The 18,035-nt window shown below is 47.6% G+C and overlaps 1 protein-coding gene across 4 annotated transcripts in view; it reads right to left on the reverse strand.

Moving 5' to 3' along the window:
• Positions 1-4,995: 4,995 nt before the first annotated feature.
• The window catches only part of PPP1R16B (protein phosphatase 1 regulatory subunit 16B), a 55,412-nt gene continuing 42,372 nt past the window's right edge, over positions 4,996-18,035 (reverse strand). For all 4 annotated transcript variants that reach the window (XM_040575623.1, XM_040575627.1, XM_040575626.1 and 1 more), the window contains exons 3-11: positions 15,781-15,851; positions 13,712-13,857; positions 11,615-11,718; positions 11,213-11,337; positions 9,580-9,705; positions 9,170-9,245; positions 7,906-8,035; positions 7,008-7,176; positions 4,996-6,358 (exon numbers count right to left, since the gene is read on the reverse strand). In XM_040575623.1, coding sequence (XP_040431557.1) covers positions 5,837-6,358; positions 7,008-7,176; positions 7,906-8,035; positions 9,170-9,245; positions 9,580-9,705; positions 11,213-11,337; positions 11,615-11,718; positions 13,712-13,857; positions 15,781-15,851 — 1,469 coding nt within the window. In that variant the 3' untranslated portion in view covers positions 4,996-5,836. The remainder of the gene's footprint in view (positions 6,359-7,007; positions 7,177-7,905; positions 8,036-9,169; positions 9,246-9,579; positions 9,706-11,212; positions 11,338-11,614; positions 11,719-13,711; positions 13,858-15,780; positions 15,852-18,035) is intronic.

Genomic DNA, 18,035 nt, shown 5'->3' on the forward strand with positions numbered 1-18,035 from the left:
AAAAGTTAAGAGTCACACCTCCCCCTGCCCGGATTTACTCCTCTACGCTCCTCCTGGCACTAACAGCCACAGGAGCGGCGGAGTCGCTCAGGGAGAGCCCCAGACTGTAAACCAAATAAATAAAAACCCGCGGGCTTTTCTGTATTATTAAAAGAAATTTAATATAATTTTTAAATTAAAAAATTCAATCTCTATTAAAGACACAAGTCAGGTACTAATACTGTCAGACATACCCTTTTGGCATGGGTTTTACATACAATTTATGATTTTATGCATTGCTTCAACATGTTAAGAAACCACCTTTTCATACTTACAGTAGCAATAAAGTCAGTTCCATACAATATCAAATATCCTTTTTTTAAAAAAAAGTTTTAAATATATTAGACTCTGATTGCCAAAATGCCATTTTATACACAAAGCTGCTAATACAATATACAGTTCTTACATTATTTTTTTCACATAAAATACATTTCATCAAGTTTTATTTGTACATCATTTACTACTGATCAATGGAATTACGAATTATTGCAGAAGGCTTGCCATCGTGTGTTACATCCTGTACATGCAGCAGTCGCACCGAGCTGTACAAGGGCTGCCAACACTGCCGTAGTTCCCTCGTCCCCTCTTGGGATGCCAACACCGCAATCCACAGGCTGAACGTGCCGAGGTGGCAATGCTAAGGCTGCATTTGCACCATTTTAAAACCCGTATGTCCCGGTCAGGTGGAGACAATTGTATTGGTGTAGATTTGGAACAGGTCTCTTGAGCACTGTCTCCTCTACCACAGCTTCCGCAGTTGAAATACAGCAAAATATTCCGCGCTCTATTTTTGCCATGGCAGATGTTGCCTGAAGAACCCAGTGGTATTCGAATCATGCGGGGCCACTGACAAGTCCATTACCAGCATGGCCAACATCAAAACAGCAGAATGAAGCTGAAGAACAACCAGGAACAACGAATTCTGTTGTACGGCCACAGAGAAAACAAAACTAAATTCCAAATATTAACTCTGTTCTGTGGTAAGAGGCTAGACCTTGCTACTCAAAGTATCTTCTGGACTCTGTCTGTGGAGAACTGCTATAACTGAATAGGTCAACAAGATTTGTTAAATTAGAATGAAGATCCTGATCGTTTCCATTCTCTGTGTTTAGAAATGGTGATCATGAGAGAAATGAAAGAATGAAAATTGCAGAATCCTACATGCTCTGAACTGCTTTCCTCTTGCAATAAAGAACGGCACAGCATAGTCACTGCAAACGTTCCAGAGACCAGAAACTAAATTAATTTTAGCAAGTGTGATAAGGCACAGAAATATCCAGACATAGGGAGGACACCTTCCAGCAGGTAGACAACAGTAAATCTGTGGCTCACTACAGACCAGTGCTATTGCTTTCTCTGCTAAGATATTCCTATTTCATGGTATTGCCAATTTTGCTTCAGCATAGATTAAACAGAAGCCCAAGATTAAAGCAGAAGGACACCGAACAGAGTTTATGCCATTGGGAGATTATAAGTGCTTTCACCGGCAACCCCATGAAATAAGACTCGCTCAGTGTACTAGAGAACTCACTGCCTCCACTGCATATCGGACTGATTCGTTATTGCTATTGTCCTGCCATGCTCTTCTCCTTCCCTACCAGGAATTCCTCAACCATGTCATTCCCCGACCGTGCCTACAATATGGTGCAGAATCGCATCGGCTGGAGTCAGTTCTTACCAAAACCAGGAGGGTTTTAATATTCTGGAGCACCACAGAAGTGAGGCTAGCTGAGATAAAATTGCATCACTTGGTACATGAAGTACAGACCCGGGTCTGAAGCCAGACAGATCCCAGCAACAGTACTGAAGCCCTTAACTAATATTTCATTGCTGGGACTTTCCTGGTGGAGTTCAGTAAAGCAGATACGCTATTTTGAGACACTTTTTTTGCATTTAAATAAAGTCTTTCAACATGGGAAGTAAAGCTGCTCTCAATAACTAGTTAGTTTGCTATAAACACTACGACTAGCACTTTGGAAGATTTTGCCAGCAGAAAAGTTACTCCCATGTGCAGCTTTGCCTACAGCAGGCCTGTCAGCACACCCGTGTTCTCAGAGCTTTGTGTAGCCTGCACCAACTACAACCTTCGGCTTACAGCCGATGAAAGTGGGACTCTGATCTGACCTTCAATCTGTACATAGAGCTTTAGAGAACCTAGAGTCACTGAGTACGGTATAAAACCCCCAAGTCTTCCTCTAATAAGCCAAGTGCTTGATATGCTAGTCACAATACGATTCACAGTTTCTACAGCTTTTTAGCAAAATGAAGATCCAGTGAATTAGCCAAGGTGCCTTCTGCTATATACTCGAGAGCTTTCCACTGGGATGGTCTTATTAAAATGCACAGATAATTGAGAGCACTATTATTGTAACATTGCTAAATTTTACAATGAAAAGCCCTGTTCCTAGAGGTAGGCTCCTACAATGCATGTACAAGAACATCTATGTTTTTATTGCTCCCCCCAAAGCCTGTTTGTCTCTACAGCACTTTAGAAGCAGGCTGAATACCCGCTGTACTGAACTGCTCATCCCAGACCTCCAACCAACAGCTCTTCAGGCAGCATAAATTATCAGCTCCTTCCCTGAGCTTATTTGCCAGTGCCCCGTGGGCAGTGACTGTTACATCTGAAATGTCACCAATACAAAAGCATGAATCCATTTTAGGTCACTCTTCAACTGTCTTCCCAAGTCCCACTCTGATGCATTCTGTGCAGTGGAAGATAAATACTTGGCTTGGCTGTGAAACAAATCCTGGGATATTTATCAATTACCAATTCTCTCCTCTGAATGAGAAATGATTACATTTGATCAGACAGCACTTGACTTCAGAGGACGTGTTAGCTTACAGTGCTAACACCAGAAGAGCTGTATTATGGCCAATTTACAATTACAAGGCAAAGTCCAATTAATGGATGCTTTATAATCTAGAACCTGTAGCCTTTTTCTCCTGATAGTAAATCAATTGTTGTTTTGCTCAAATCACAGCTAGAATAATGAATTTCTGGGGCTTCACACATAACCAAAGTGAGGTACCAATGAACTCAATGCTATTTGTCTAATGTGGACTGGCGTCCTACAGCTTTGCTGTATCAATAGCTCCCAGTGAGAGCAAGCCTCTAACTACTTAACACCATTGCATCCAGCTGCCTCCTTTTCAGGTGCGTGGAGCTACGCAGCATTCAGTACACTCGATAGCACAAAATTGCTCTGAGAAGGAAAATGGCCCCACTCCACCTACCTCTGGGAGGGAAGGCATCAGCAGGGCCAAATCTTGCACCACTTACTACCTAGTGGGTAACAGCACCAACATCTGCTATACTGAGTCCAGAATGCTCATGGGTTTGGATGTGAGGAGGCAATCCCAGCACCATGGGAGAGCAGGGGCATCTGGAAGATCATCTTCCCCCACTCAGTAACACCCAGGCTACACTTGGTTTTATCCCAGATAAATTTTCTCCAGGTAAGCAGAAGATCCCCTGTTAACTACACACAGATGCTGTAAAGTCTGTCCAGTTACTAAACCATCTTCTTTCTACTGGATAGCCTTTTAATTTCCCTTAAGGTTAAGCACAAGAAGTATTTTCTAGTCTTATATTTATACTATGCATTCCAGGAACGGAGGAAGATCAGCTGAAGCCGGCACATTAGCCACAAACAGGGCAGCACAAGCTACTGGCTCTGTGTCAGAAAAAGCCCAGCTTCTCTGTTTCAGAACAAACACAGAAACCCCTTAACTGAAGGGAGGCTGCAAAATAAATAAATAAATAAGCGGACTGACTGCTACCATTTCCCAATTCGTTCCTGAACAGGCCCGTGGCCCTGTGACATTACACAGCCAGCCCCAGCGAGGGGCCAGACCTCAGGGCACACTGCCACGGCTGCGCTGGGAGCAGAGAGCCTTCCCTCCCTCCGTGGAGCTGCCCAAAACGCTGCACGTGGAGAGTGAAGGATGCTTCTGGCTGCCGGCGAGCAGAGGGTAGCGGCTTATGCTCGCTGGCAGCCTCAGCCAACTTTTTATGGCCTAGAAAAAGGCAAGGCTGTGGGGATTCCGAGAGGGGAAGCATACGAGTGAAGTGTAATACTGATGTCTAACAGCTGCCAGCTAAAAGGATGATGGGTGGAAGCTGCATTTTCTGTTGCTCGGCTGAAGCACAATTACACTGCTGCCAGCGTGATTTAATCCACCGATGGCTTACAGAGCCCCAGGCAGGCATGTGTTTGCAGTCTGGGATTTCAGCTGCCCAAGATGACATACTCATAGAAATAGGTACCTATGGGATAGCCCCTGTGCAGAAAAAGGTCTGAACATTTACAATTATTTCTGCAGATGCAACTTGTTAGCTCAGCTGTAGCCAGTTCCTCGGAGCTGGCTCCCATGGGGCACTTTCCTTTCAACCTCACCCAGGTACACAAAAAACGTGACTTGCTGAGACACCAGTGCCACAACCCCCTGTTATACCATGCAGGAGCTTCTCAGGTCCGTCAGAGCTACATGAACTACATCAAAGCAGTGGTACTGGTGTGCCAACCTCTCTACAGCAGAGACGCTTTCCTGAGTACGGTGTGGTGCTGGGTGCCCTTGCACACAGAGGCAGTTAAGCCCCATTCTGACAGCTACTGATGGTGATGATTTCATCACGGGAGCAGGAAAAAGCCAAAAAGTCTCCTGTCCTGCTGCAGTGTTCAACTACCAAAGCAATGACTTAACAGTTATTCATCAGCCGAAGACTGCAGGTTAACCTAAGTGTTGTAACATCTAGGGAGGTTAGAAACATTTTCACACTTTTTTAGGTTAGTGCAGGCAAGCCTTTCCTCCTCTTCCCTCCCAAGCCCTGTGGTTCTGGAAATCCAGAAAAATCCGAACACAAAGCACACCGCCCCAAGTATCTGTGTTGAGCATACAGAGTAAACAGAATCAATAAGAAAGTGAGATCACCAGAAGTCTTTTCAGGTTTAAACAAATTAAAGTCTAAATAGTACAAATAGGTGTTTTAAATTACTTATCCCAATATAGACCTTTGTCAGTATTTTATTGCAGTAAAATTCTATTGCCAGGGCCCCTTATTGCAACACCGGTTTTAAAGCCTGTCGAGTGAAGCCTGTTCCAGGAAGAGTTCTGCTTAAAACCTGATGGCAGTCTGCATGACGAGTTCACACGAGCAGAGCAGGACCCAGCCAGCGCACAGTTTCTGATGGTGAGCTGGCACTGCAAGGAGACAACACCTTGCAAACTTCCTAAAGCAGGCGCAGCATCCACACTTGCTTGTTGCTCAGCCCCTGTAGATGCAGGATCCAGCTGCAGGCAAAACAGCTCTGTCCACTCGTGCAAACCTTGTGTTGGGGCTGACCACCCGTCCAGGATATGTGCATCACCCAAGAGAGAAAATTCAGGTCTGAACTGTCACCCTCCAGAAGCGTGGTGGCTTGCAGCAAGAGGCTCAGATGCAAATATATTTTAATTCCGATCATTTCTTCTTTCCAAGCCATCCCATGACTCCTCAAGGATGGGGAAGCAGCTCATACTTTCTTCCCCACAGGGAAAGACATGGGCATCTCCTTTTACATCCTACCGATGCATATCCCTTCCTCTCCTGAGAGCCTTGCTCCACCTGCATTACTCATTCAACTTCAATGGAAGTAATTGGCAGGGTAAAGTACAATTCAAGATGAACGAGGCCGACACAGTCAGGATGTCCGTAACCAGATCCTCCCCGTGGAACGCCAACAACCTGGCCACAGTGATAGATCCAACCAGCCCACCCGCTTCTCGTTTCCTCTGGGGCAAGTAGCAGGTAAGACTAGGAAATTCTGCAGCACCCATGCACCTTCTCTTCCATTTCCTCCATGGGAGCTTTGAATTTCAAGAGGGGTGGCTCACCACTGGACACCGTGTAATACACCGAGGTCCCATTGGAGCTGTAGGGAGAAGTCCTGGATCCGATTAGGTGCGACTTGGCCTCGCCCCCGTTTTCGGCAACTCCTCCCATGCCGCTGCCGAAGTGGGTGCTGAGGAAGGGGTGGTTGAGGAGCTTGGCCGCAGCCCGCTGCCGCTTCAGTTCAGAGAGCGTCTGGTGGCTGTGCTCCTTGTAGGCGCCCCAGAACTGCTGCGTGTCGGGGAGCCCAGGGTTGCCGTAGGGCAGCACGTGGCCTGGGCTGCCATCGGGGTCAGCGTGCATGCTCCAGATGTCCCCGTTGGAGAAGGTGTACTGGTAAGTGCTGGCCGATGCCATGAGTCCATTCTGGAGGGGGATTTCAGAGTCACACTGGGTGCTCTTGTTTGCTAACTCTGGAAGGAGGGAGGAGTTCTCCAGCACTGAATTCTGTAACAAGAAGACATTAAAGAAGAGCATCTTCCCCCGTTCTCCACGTACAGTTCATCCCTGTGACAACTTCCTAAGTCAGCTCACACTCAGCCTTTCAGCCAGAGGTACTGCAGCAAAAACATCAAATTCACCCACCAACAAGACCCTATAATGCTGTGAGCCCCAACCAGGGGCTGCTCGCAGCCAGGAACATGGAAATTTTAGCACAGAAGGACTCAGAAAAAAAAATATATAGATTGAGTGATATGCGTGTTAATAGAACATGACAATAACTCAATTAAAAACAAGTAACTGCAAAGTAATATAGAAGTTCCTTTGTGATTACCCGTTTGTTAGCTCTACAGAGAAATGCATGTGTCATAACTAACTGCTATTTTTTCTGAACACTCTGGTTCACTAGGGTCATATCTCAAACCTATTTAAGCAGCTGTAAATCCCAAACAGCCTTTCCACTGTAGTGAGATATTCCTGTTTATACTAAATGAGAATTTGGTCTTTTGCTTAAATCTGATGGATAATAAATAATAAATAAATAATAAATGTTTACAAATTTTTCAGCCACATCCCACCCCAGGGCACCCACTGCTATTGAGCCTGCACTACCCACCCTCCTCAGAAACTCTTTAAGACAATTGAGATTCCTTACGGGGTCTGTATTCTCCTGGTCAGACCGAGTCTCCCCCATTTCTCCAATGAGACCCGAATTCCTTCCTTCTTCTGCAGCCCCCAGCTGCTGCCAGACGATGGCCTCTTTCTCGCACTCCTTCCTGTAAAGGTTTGTGCGGTCCGACAGGCTGGCCCTCCTCACCACCTTCCTGTGGGACACGGGGAAAGAGCATCAAAGCTGTGAGCAGGATACGGAACATCTTACCCTCTAACTCCTCTCACCTTCTCCTCGTGCTTCAAGGCATCTCCCACTGGAATGTAATGTGAATTTAGTTTCCTGGCACCCACGCAAAGCAGACAAAGGCACTAGTGTGGATATTAAAGGTGGGAGGAATTTTAAGGAGTTTTAAAGTAGTACTGCAAATGTGGGTTAGATCTCACACAGCTCACCTCATGGATCTACTCTGCAGCCAGGGGAGTAAATACAGAGGGAAAGGGCCCGTGAGATAAGGGAGTTCTGTGGTCTGCAGGACTGCTTTGATGTCTAGCAAAGGTCTTATAAAGGCATTTGCAAAGTGTCTGAACACAGTATCTTGGCCATGAGAATTTATTGCTCTTCATTCCCCTTCCCCTCCACCTTCCTCATTAAAGCTGTCAAGAAGCTCAAGTTAATCCATCTGAAGCGCTGATTCTCAGTCCCAACTACCAACAGTCCAGCAGGGTAAATCCTCACCACCTGGCTCTGTTCAGGGCAGCTCTAAAGAATCCCTCGTCAGAGGAGCTCTGCCTTCCACTGGCAGCCAGTTTCTGCCTTTCAGAGTGTGCTCCGAAAGGACAGACGGGCTCGTTCTCTGCGCGCTGACTGCAGGGTGCTCGGTGGTCACACCTGGGTGGCCAAGCAAAGACGCTGGGTGACCTGCGGGGAACAAGGCACTCACCCCCGGCTGCCGGTGCTGGAGGTCCTTCGGCTCAGGGAGGATTTGTGCCTCATCTGCGACTTCATGATCACGTCGTGCTTGTGTTTCAGCTCCAGAAGTAAGACTTTGAATTCCTCTTCTTCACAGAGATCTATGGGGCACATAAACCAGGCCGTTAGTCAGACCATTCACACATGGTACCATTCACAGCGTGGTACTACCTGTGTCTTCCTAGTATATACAACTCCAAACGCCAGGAGGAGAAAGGAAATTTAAGCAAAATATGCTTAGACACATTCATCTCCAAACAAACTGCAGGAGGCACAGTGGTTTGGACACCTAAGTGGGATCAGAAAACAAGAGCTGCTCACTGTGACAGTGGCTCAGCTTTGCGATGATCCAGCTGTTCAGCTAGGTTTTGTCCCATCTCTAGCAGTATGCTTTGCCTTTACCTGTGACAGGGTGAAAGATATATTGACCAGTGTCTCAACACTTCAAGGTGTGAGGAAAAGAAATTTCCGTAATCACCAGACTGCACCTCCCCTGGTTATAGCATTTTTACTTAAGTCTCCAGAACTTAAGACCAGAGAAAGGCAGAGCAGGTCAGGGTAGAAGATGAGAACTTCCATCCTTGTAAAAAATCCTGGAAAAAAATGAGGATGCACAGATTTTGCAATTAAGAAAACCTTAATGCCAAAACTTTAATGCTCAGAAAACCTTTTGCCAAAAGAAAATGTAGCACAAGACAATAATAGACATGGTCAGATGCTAACACTGGCGTTTTTACTTCCAATCTGTTCCAGGACTTGTGTGTTTTCTCTTCCCTCTCCAACCCTAATAGGTTACAGCACTTCACTGCACCAAGGCAGAACTAGAGACACACAAGTTTTAGGGCTGCACTCAGCTTTAGAAGTGGTACACCAAACCCCACTGCTGTGGGGTAAGCCAGGTCTAAGACCATAATGCAAGAGCAGGCAGACTCCAAAGCACAGGAATAGAGGGATGACATGAGTGTGGACAGACAAGACAAAAGCTTGGTGCTCGAGAAATTCATTCTCCCTTCTTTTTATGAGCAGGAAGAAGCATTTTCAGGAGTAACAAAGTAGGCTCTTTAAAACTTCGATCCCTGTTAAAGTCCCTATAACTTTGATTCTATACACCTGAAAAATGAAGTGTTAACGCTTCTGAAAACACCATCTGAAGACTCCAGCAGGCTTAGAGGCAAAAGCTTCTAAAGGATTTTCTTAATGACTTTGATGTCGTTTTTTAAGATCAGTAAACCCACCTATTGGCATCTCATCCAAAGATGTCCTGGCACTCAAGCTAGCCCCATGGGACACAAGCAACTCAGCCATCTGCATCTAAAGAAACAGAAAGAAAACCCAGTTGACAGAGGTATTTTAGGAAATCGTTTTCCACCTCAAACTGAAAAGTTGGAAGATGACAAGAAGCAACAGGATGAATGCTCAACTTGCCTCACATTTTTCTGGTACATGTGTGATGTTAAGTATAGTTCCCACCATTCAACTGCACAGACATACTCTTACTGAGCTTTCTCAGCAAGAGCTTCTTTTTGGAGCCCCGTGGATCTCATCTGACACCATCCAGCAAGTCCAGCCCTAGTACAGATTGCTTGTTTGTACAGGCAGAAAGAAATGTCACCCTCGTACACGAGTTTTGCAACAAAATCCTTACCTGTCCCCAGAAGGCCGCAGCATGAAGAGGTTCCCAGCCGTCCCAGTCCTTAACGTCCAGGCTTGCCCCCTGGTCAAGAAGGACTTCAGCTGCATGCAGATACCCATTGGCTGCGGCTATATGCAACTAGGAGACAAGGAACAGAGCATGAACCACCTGCAAGGACCATAAACGTTTTTTTTTACACTGAGCTTCAGTGGAATTTCCTGGATGATGTCTGACTCTAGATTCAGACAGGCGGCACGTTGGGCATTTGGCAGATGCATTTCCATCAGGTCAAAAGCAGTTTGGTCCTGTTACTGACACTCAGCATTACCTGCATGTAATTCTGCTTGGAGAGGAAAGTGCTCAACAGTGCTTAAGATCTCATACATATATGGCTTAAAAAGTAATGTTTTCAAGTTTTAAATCAGGGCTCCTAAGTGCTCCCCAAACAGCAAGCAAACAGCACCATTGAAATGCCAACCTGCCATGGAGAACATCTAATGTGAACTCTACATCCCTCACGCCAGAAACCATCTCCTCTTCCCCACTAAGTGCTGTGGATGTGATTTTTTGATGAAATGTTCAGCATGCTTTAGTCAGGACTCCCTTTGTGCAAGTGCACTTCCACTCATTCTATGATTGCTTTCACCATTTGAAAATCAGAAACATTTAAATCCATGGCGACTTCTAGTTAAAGAAATCTGATTTTTCAGATACTGGCCTCCAACTACACCCATCACTTTGGAGACATGAATAATAGTCTCCTGTACTCCACCATGACCCTTCATGTCTCTGAGGATTTTCATAATTGCTGTCTGCTGCTGCCTCTCTGAGCACACCATTGACCTGTACGCCATTCTGAAGGTATGAACTTCATTCAGAGCTCATCCTACTTCAGCTGTGCTAAAGAGGAGCACAAAGCATCTTTTCAAAATTTTCCGCATGGATTCTACCCCATGAAGTTAAAACCTCATCTGGAAATAAATTCTGATGCTTTCTGGCAGTCCAATTAATTTCTACATAAATTTTATGGCACGGGGTCATTTCCTCTAGAGGTCGTATGATTTAACAAGGAATCAGTTAATGCTCAGAAGCAGTCCGACAAGCAAATGCAAGCTTGAATCTGATGCTGAGCGTTGTTAAAACAGTTAACAGTTTTCCAGGACTGAAAGGCAGTTTCACAGCTAGAGCCTCTACAAGCAAGGTGGGGGTGATACAGAAAGGGAAGCCAATACACCTTCATTTTTTTAATATATAAGCCATTTAACAAGTATTATATGTATAAATTTATATCCTCATCGCAGAATATTTTGAACCTTTCTGTGGAAACTGCCGGTACCAACCACTGTCAGATGGGACACGGGGGCTCAGCAGCCTTACTGAAGGACCTGACCCGTGGGACAAGTGGTGGAGGTCACAGCAATGAGGGATTTGCTTCAGAAAGCTCAGGGTTAGGCACTAAGTTATGTCAGCTGTACTCACAGACAGAGCCCGTTCCTACATGACGATACTAAAACAGAGGAAAAGATCCAGACAGCTTCCTCCCTCCTTGTACGTGTTGATTTTGTATAACCTCCTGCCACAGGGCAGGTTTCGTAACCCACAGGCTAAAGGAAGGCAGAAGCGAAGCCGCGGCAGTTTCACTCACCAGTGTAGCACCCTGGGCATCAGTCCTGTTCAGGTCTTGTCCAGTCGCAAGTATGTCATGAATGTCACAGATCATGACCTGCTCTGGGGCAGCCCGCATCTCATTGATTTTTTCCTGTGTAATTCCTGTTAAAATTCCAATTGAAGAGTTGGAAAGGATCTTTGTCTCCACTGGTTGAGTACAATTATACTCATGATTCCTTGTTGATTTGGCCTCACATTCTTTCCAGAGGCTGAGGGGACTTCACCATAAATTAGGAATCAGAGAAACTAGACAGTTCCAAAACATTATGCCAGGCAGAAGCTCTCTGCTTCTCTCAAGAGGCAAATCAAGAGCTGAGAAGGTCATTTTAAGTACTACATTGGCCCCCTTTTGAATTCTACATGTTCTCAGTCTCCTTACCCTGATAGGCCATGCAAGTCTCGATGACATCCAGGGTTGGCTCGTCTTCACAGAGGTCGTACGGCATGTTGCCATCCGCGTTTACTGCCAGCAAGTCTGCTCCACTGCAAGGGGAAAAAGGTGTCACACGAGAAAGGATTCCCGTAATATCCTAGAGCAGACAGTGCCAAACACTGGGATAAACGTTTGGCAAAAAGCAGCTGGGGTTTCATGGTTGCCCAAATGTCACCAAGATTTGTTAGACAATACAGATTTAAAACAAAGCCATGGAGCTATGAGTGGGGAAGACAAATTCCAAAAGCGGATGAAAGGCAGCACCTCCTTATTGGGCTGTGGGGGACACAAGCCACTGAGCCATTCCTGTCTTCTCCTGGTCCTAGCACTCGTCCTGGCACTGGACAGACCAGCAGCTTCTCAGTGATAGAAGTGATTTATTTGCTGAATTTCTGGATATCAATGCCAAGCAACTACCAGGTGCTTGTTATCTGGGCATGTGGCAGCCCTTGAACAAAAAGTTCACAAGGACCGGAGAAGTTGTGGAAGATACAGGGTGAATGGTGGAGGGAGCCTTCCACCTAACCAAGGGCACACTGGGAAAAATAAAAAATAAAAATAGTAACAATAAAATTTCTGGCAAGTGGTGAATTTTTCCATCTGATTTTCCAAAAGCACTTCTCTAAGCCTCTGTATCACCTCCAGGAGGTACTATTTGGAAGGCAAATAGCCAGTTATATTGTTCACTAACCTCATATTCTCACATGGTAAAAGAATTTCCAGCACCTTCTGAGCTTTGCCATTTTAGCTAGCTGTTAAGTAGTCCTCAGCTGACCTCTGCTCTACCTCGGCAAGATGGCAGACAACATCCACTTGCATTTACATTCCTGTTCCTTTACCTTTTTTCCCCTCTCTCTGCCCGAGCAGAGCAAACTGCATTGAAATTCACACTTGCAATGTTCCAGTGTCAGTTTAATCAGCAAATAAAAAAGAACTAAACATCTCTTGTGGGCTGCCACCTCTGATGGTCTCCCAGGGCTCCAGGTGCCACCACCAGTACCACTGCCTTCCATGGCAGTGTTTAACCAGCCATTTGGTATGTGAGACCTGCTCCAAAGGACGACTTTCATCATAGCAAACAAATCACCCATCCCTCAAAAGTCCAGTGGAAGACTCTTTCCGAGCATGGGATCACGACACCATGCCTGCATCCTCTGCCTCACTTCCTTCATTTTAAGTCAAGAAAGAAGGGCAAAAAATTCCATGCTAGCGTCCCAGATGGCAGCACTGCAGGGAGAAGAGGCCCTCAGGGAGAGGTCACAGGCTCTGCTGTGCAAAGCAGCATGGTAAAACCCCAAAACATATTTTGCCCTCTCCACTGTCACCCTGGCAAATGGAGGAGAGGCCTCCATTTGCAGTCAGGACTGTCTGCTCCAGCAGGTGCTCATTAAAAGCTGCACATGGTATGGCTCAAAATGCATCTTTCCTCTTCCTCCTTGCCAGCGAGCCCAGGGAAGACACGAGCTTTGTGGCCCTTGAAAAGGCAAGGGGAAGGTCCAGGGCGAGCGCCCCATGTCACACCGCTGGGGAACAAACGCATTGTGAGCAGCTATCTGGTCACTAATTAAGAGCCAGTAAGGCAGGTCAAAAAGTTCACCCAAGTATTCAAGCCATATGAACCTGCTGTCCTCCTGCATTGGTGTCTCTCTGACTGTGGCTGGAAGATCTGAAGTTGTGTTTAAAAGCCTGAGAGTAGGTCGTGCTGGCTGCTCCTATTTCTACCCATCCAGCAAGCACAGTTCAACGAGCACAAACACAGGCACGTACACACCAGGACACAAGGCAAAATGGGCAAATTTTGGCCCAGTCCTGAGCAGCTTCCTGAAACTGAGTCAGGCCACCTGGGTTTTTATTGCATCTCCTCAACCTTTCTGCTCTTCCTCCTCCACCTCCTCTTCCCCCACATAGGAAGGAGTCCCACGAACAGCCTGAGAGCAGGCAGTAACCAGCACCGAGAGGTGCCAAGCAGTCCCAGTTCCCGCCCGCAGAAGCTGCGGGTTAAATCAGACTTGCAGAAAGGGGCAGACACAACAAGCCACCTACTGCTGGATGAGGATCTTCACCAGGTTGATATGACCACACGTAGCTGCTGCGTGCAAGGGAGTCCACAGCTCGTTGTCCTTGGCGTTGACGTTGGCCCCGTGGTTGAGGAGAAGCTTGACTATCTCTTCGTAGTTGTCTATGCAGCACTGGTGAGGAAGAGATGTAGACAGATTGTTTCAGTTTGCTTTTTACTTTGGGAAGGTGAGGGCTCACACCTGCTCAGTTGTACCATGGTACCTGGACACAGGGACCTACTTTATGCTGCAGTATTTGGCAGCAAGCCTCTCCAACAGCGTTAAACACCAAGTTCAAAACAACCAGGCCAGAAAGGCACCATGCAGAACACCCACATGGTGGACTGAAGGTCACTGGTGTTTTGCAGGGCCCTCTGGTTTGGGGCAGAAGCAGGAGGGGAACATCAGCAAATATGCACACAGCTGCTGCTTCACTGGGTCTTCCATATTCAAGAGCAAACAGAGCAGAAATTCAAGGTAACCAGCATAGCCGCATACCGAGGGAGGAGCTGACAAGCTGACATTCCCTTTTCTTAGGGAAAATCCCACGCGCTGGCATGCGATGAATAAAAAACTTCTAAGCAGCTCGCGCTACCTACCATAGTTATCTGAAGAGATGCAAGCTGGATTCCCAACAATATGAAGTGCTTCATGGGGCATCTTTCGTTTCCTAGAAAAATCGGCATCCCCCATGCATTCACACCAAGAAGGGCCTCCACTGCTTCCTTTGGGGAAGGTGGAATTTGCTCTTTGACCCACCTCATGCTCATTTCTTAATATGAACATGTGTATGGGACACTAAAATAAGATCAGTCCTTGTGCAGAAAGCCCGTTTGTGGTCTGCCCACGCTGGAGCCTCGTGGCCCAGCACTGCACTGCAGGCTTGTACAGGGGCCGAAGCACACCCACAGCAAGCATCTCGGCAGCCAAGCAACAAGGACCCTTTGTGCATTTCTATTTCTGTTTACTATTTATATGTGGAAGTGAGGCTAAAATCATGCCTGTCAGACAGCCAAGTTATCCCAGAAGCATAAGCTGCATCCTTCACTGGAAGCCACTACTTATGGGCATTTGTGTTCGTTTGGCAGTTTCTCTCTGTTCAGGGATACAATTAATTCTCGTGAAGTCAATGCTTCCACCTCAGCCCCCAAATGCACCTTTACAAAAACTGATCCTTTAGTTGGCAAAGCCTTTCACAGCTCCAGCAGCTGGTGGTGGAAGCAAAGAGGCTGCCAGCAGCACCAGCTGCCTGCGTTTCTCTGTGTGCAGAGGAGCATCGCTTTGGAGAGGAGGTGGCAGGAGCTTTTGCTCTTCTAGGAGCCGCTTTGCCTTTTCAAGCAAGCACCCACCCAGCTTTGAAGACAGAAAGCGACTTGCAGAGGAATCCAAAATGCCAAGTCAATGGGAGCATTTACAGCGGGGACAAACGGAGAGAAAGCCGCGTGTCCCCGTTCCACCCTCAGAGTGAACTCCACAACTACGCTGTTGTTTTTGGTGGAGGCGGTGGCTGCCAGGCACGGGGAGCCCCATGGGACTGCCACGGGGACTGTCCTGAGGCTTTGGCACTGAGCTCACGAGGTGGGGTGGGGACGGGGCCGTGGGAAGAACAAAAAACCCTGGCAGCACGGAGGCTCTGAGGAAGGACACAGGCTGGCACCCCAGGACAGCAGCCCTGTGTTTTCCTGCAGATCTGCTGCTGCCCCTCGCACTGACCATGAAGTCACACAGCCTACAGAGAGCTCTTCAAACACCTTGGGCATCATTTATCTAAGCCCCTTCCAAACCTTGTAAGGTTGCCATAGTCTCAGTGTGAGTTAACCTGCTTTAAGAATTTACTGCCCAGCCCCATAAAGATTATAGAGTGTGAGCAATGTTGGTGTTCGTGCCTGAAACCCAGCCCCAATTCCTGAGCCCTTACCACCACGGAACAAAGCCTTGTGTACGGCACGAGATGGGTTTTATCTCGGCTCGCCCCCCAGCACAATGTGGCAAAGCTTCCCTGTTTTCACTGAGCGAGGAAATGAAACACGGAGCGCTCTCCGTGTTGTGCCTCACCTGATGCAGTGCGGTTAGTCCGTCTTCATTGCACAGGTCGGGGCTGATGTTGCTCTTCAGCAAGTAGCACACTGCAAGGGAGGAAGAGAGGAGAGGACGGTCAGAGCTGGCACCTCCTGTGCACAAGCCCCAGGCAGCAGTGTCAGCGGAGCAGCCCTGCTGGCTTTATCCAGCAGGGAGCAGCAGCACACAGTTTTCCCCCCTGCCTCCTTTCAAAGGAGGCTTTATGACAGCCATCGTTTCCACAGGGCAGTGCTGGAGCAATTTACGTTTTCTTCTTTTGCTCAGTGACAACCGAGAGCGGCCTCTGCACGCTGCAGCCCAGGAGAGCTCCGAGGCGATCGGTGACTTTTAGGTCCTGAGCTACAGCCGTAGGAGAGGTCGCACCGGGGGAAGATGAGGTCTTGCCTCGAGAAGTTATCGGTGTGGTACAGGAAGCCCAATACACTCACGGCACATCTAAAATACACCAGGGTTGCTTTGGACACTTCACATGAATGGGTGGGTATTTGAGGAAAGCTTTCCAGTGGCTTAACTTTTAAATTGCTGCTTTGGGGGGAAAGGATAAGTTTTATTCCATTAAAATGCAAATTTGGGGAACACATGAAAAGCCATTAGCCTCCAGGTAAAAGATGAAGTTTGCTCTGGGGTGCAGCTCTTCCATGGGGTAATAGCAATAAGGCTGGCAGAGGAAGCAATCGAATAGCAATAGCAGGAACCTGCAATCCAATGAAATCAAATTCATTGACAGGTCTTGGAGATCCATACCTGTCTTCTGGTGCTTGCTTTCTCATTCCCTGCTTTTTCTCCAGATGTTTTCCTACCTAATGCTTTTCCCACCTCAGCTGTCACTGCCAGCACAGGCATAAGCCAGAGCTTCACAGTCATTTCCTTGGGGCCAGCGCAGCAACATATTCCAGCCCCACCTGATTTGTTGGCAAGGTTACAACCACTGAGCGAAACCAGAGCTGCAAAATAAGGAGCAGTAACGAAGCTAAACGGGCAGTGAACATCAGAGCTGGCAACCAGGAACGACTGCAGGGCCGGCCACTCCCAAAGCACCCGCAGGTGCCGATGCCCACTGAGGGCAGAGGGAGCTCCCTCCCAGTACAGCCGGGGGAAACTGGGAGCAGAGCAGCTCCTGGCAGCCAGCGTGGGACCTGGGGGACTTCTTCGCTGGAAAACATGTCCAGGAGCACACTGATGTTGATTTACGAAGCTTTGTTCAAGAGAGGTGGAAAGCGCACTTGCAAGAAAGTCGAATTGGAAGCAAAGTGGGATTTTGTTTGGACACCACCGGCCTGATGTCGGCAAAAAGGGGAGGCGAACGCGGACAGAAGTGGAGTAAGGCACTTCCCATCACGGCATCGTTTCACCAAACGCTGGCATTTCCCTTAGCTGGAAACAACCTGAAGGCATTGACACCTGCTGGGTAAAACCGGTACAAAAAGGGGAAAGACAGCGAAGAACAAAACTCGCCCCACACCGCGGCAAAACCCCCTCACCGCGGCGAGTCCAAAGCGTGCTGTTTTTTTTCCAGCTCGGAGGCCAGCGCAGGAAGCCCACAGCTCCCCCGGCTCCCCCGGCACTCGCGTGCGTGCCTGCAGCCAAGGCGCTGAGCTCCTCCAGGCAGCACACCCACCCCAATGACTGCGCTCCTGCGGCTGCTGCTGCCCGGCCTGAGCTCCGCTCTCCTCATCGGGGCTGACTGATAGGCACGTCACCCCCAGCGGATCTGGTCGCCTGCTATTTACTTTGGATGCTCTGCCATTAAGGCTTTAATTCAATCCGGGCCATTTAAGAGCCATTGTGTCCTAATGACAAGCAGCTCCATAATCGCGTTTCGCCTGATTATGGAGATTTGGACAAGTAGATGCTGGCGGATCGACCTTGCGAGTGCTGTCTCTCCATGGGGAAGATGCAAAAGCATAAATCCCAGCTCGTTATGGTGTTTGGGGTTTTGTGCTGAAGGCTTTGTGGTCACAGCTTGACAGAGCTAGTGACAGTCCTTAAAGGGTTAAGAATCAGACAAGGATTTGTCTTACCCTAAAGCAGCTTTGAATTCTCCACTGACCCCTGCAGCAGCCCTCGTCTTGGCTGTACACCATGGCTCCCACCTGCCCTCGGGACCTGCTCACCACTGCCTGCAAAACATTTCCCTTTACATCTCAACACACCAGAGACCGATGGCCAAGAGACACCAAAAAAAGCCCCAAAAGGTAATAAAGCTAGTTATGGATGGGGTGCCAATGATT

This window comes from Cygnus olor, chromosome 16 (assembly GCF_009769625.2).
Source record: "Cygnus olor isolate bCygOlo1 chromosome 16, bCygOlo1.pri.v2, whole genome shotgun sequence".
Taxonomy (NCBI): domain Eukaryota; kingdom Metazoa; phylum Chordata; class Aves; order Anseriformes; family Anatidae; genus Cygnus; species Cygnus olor.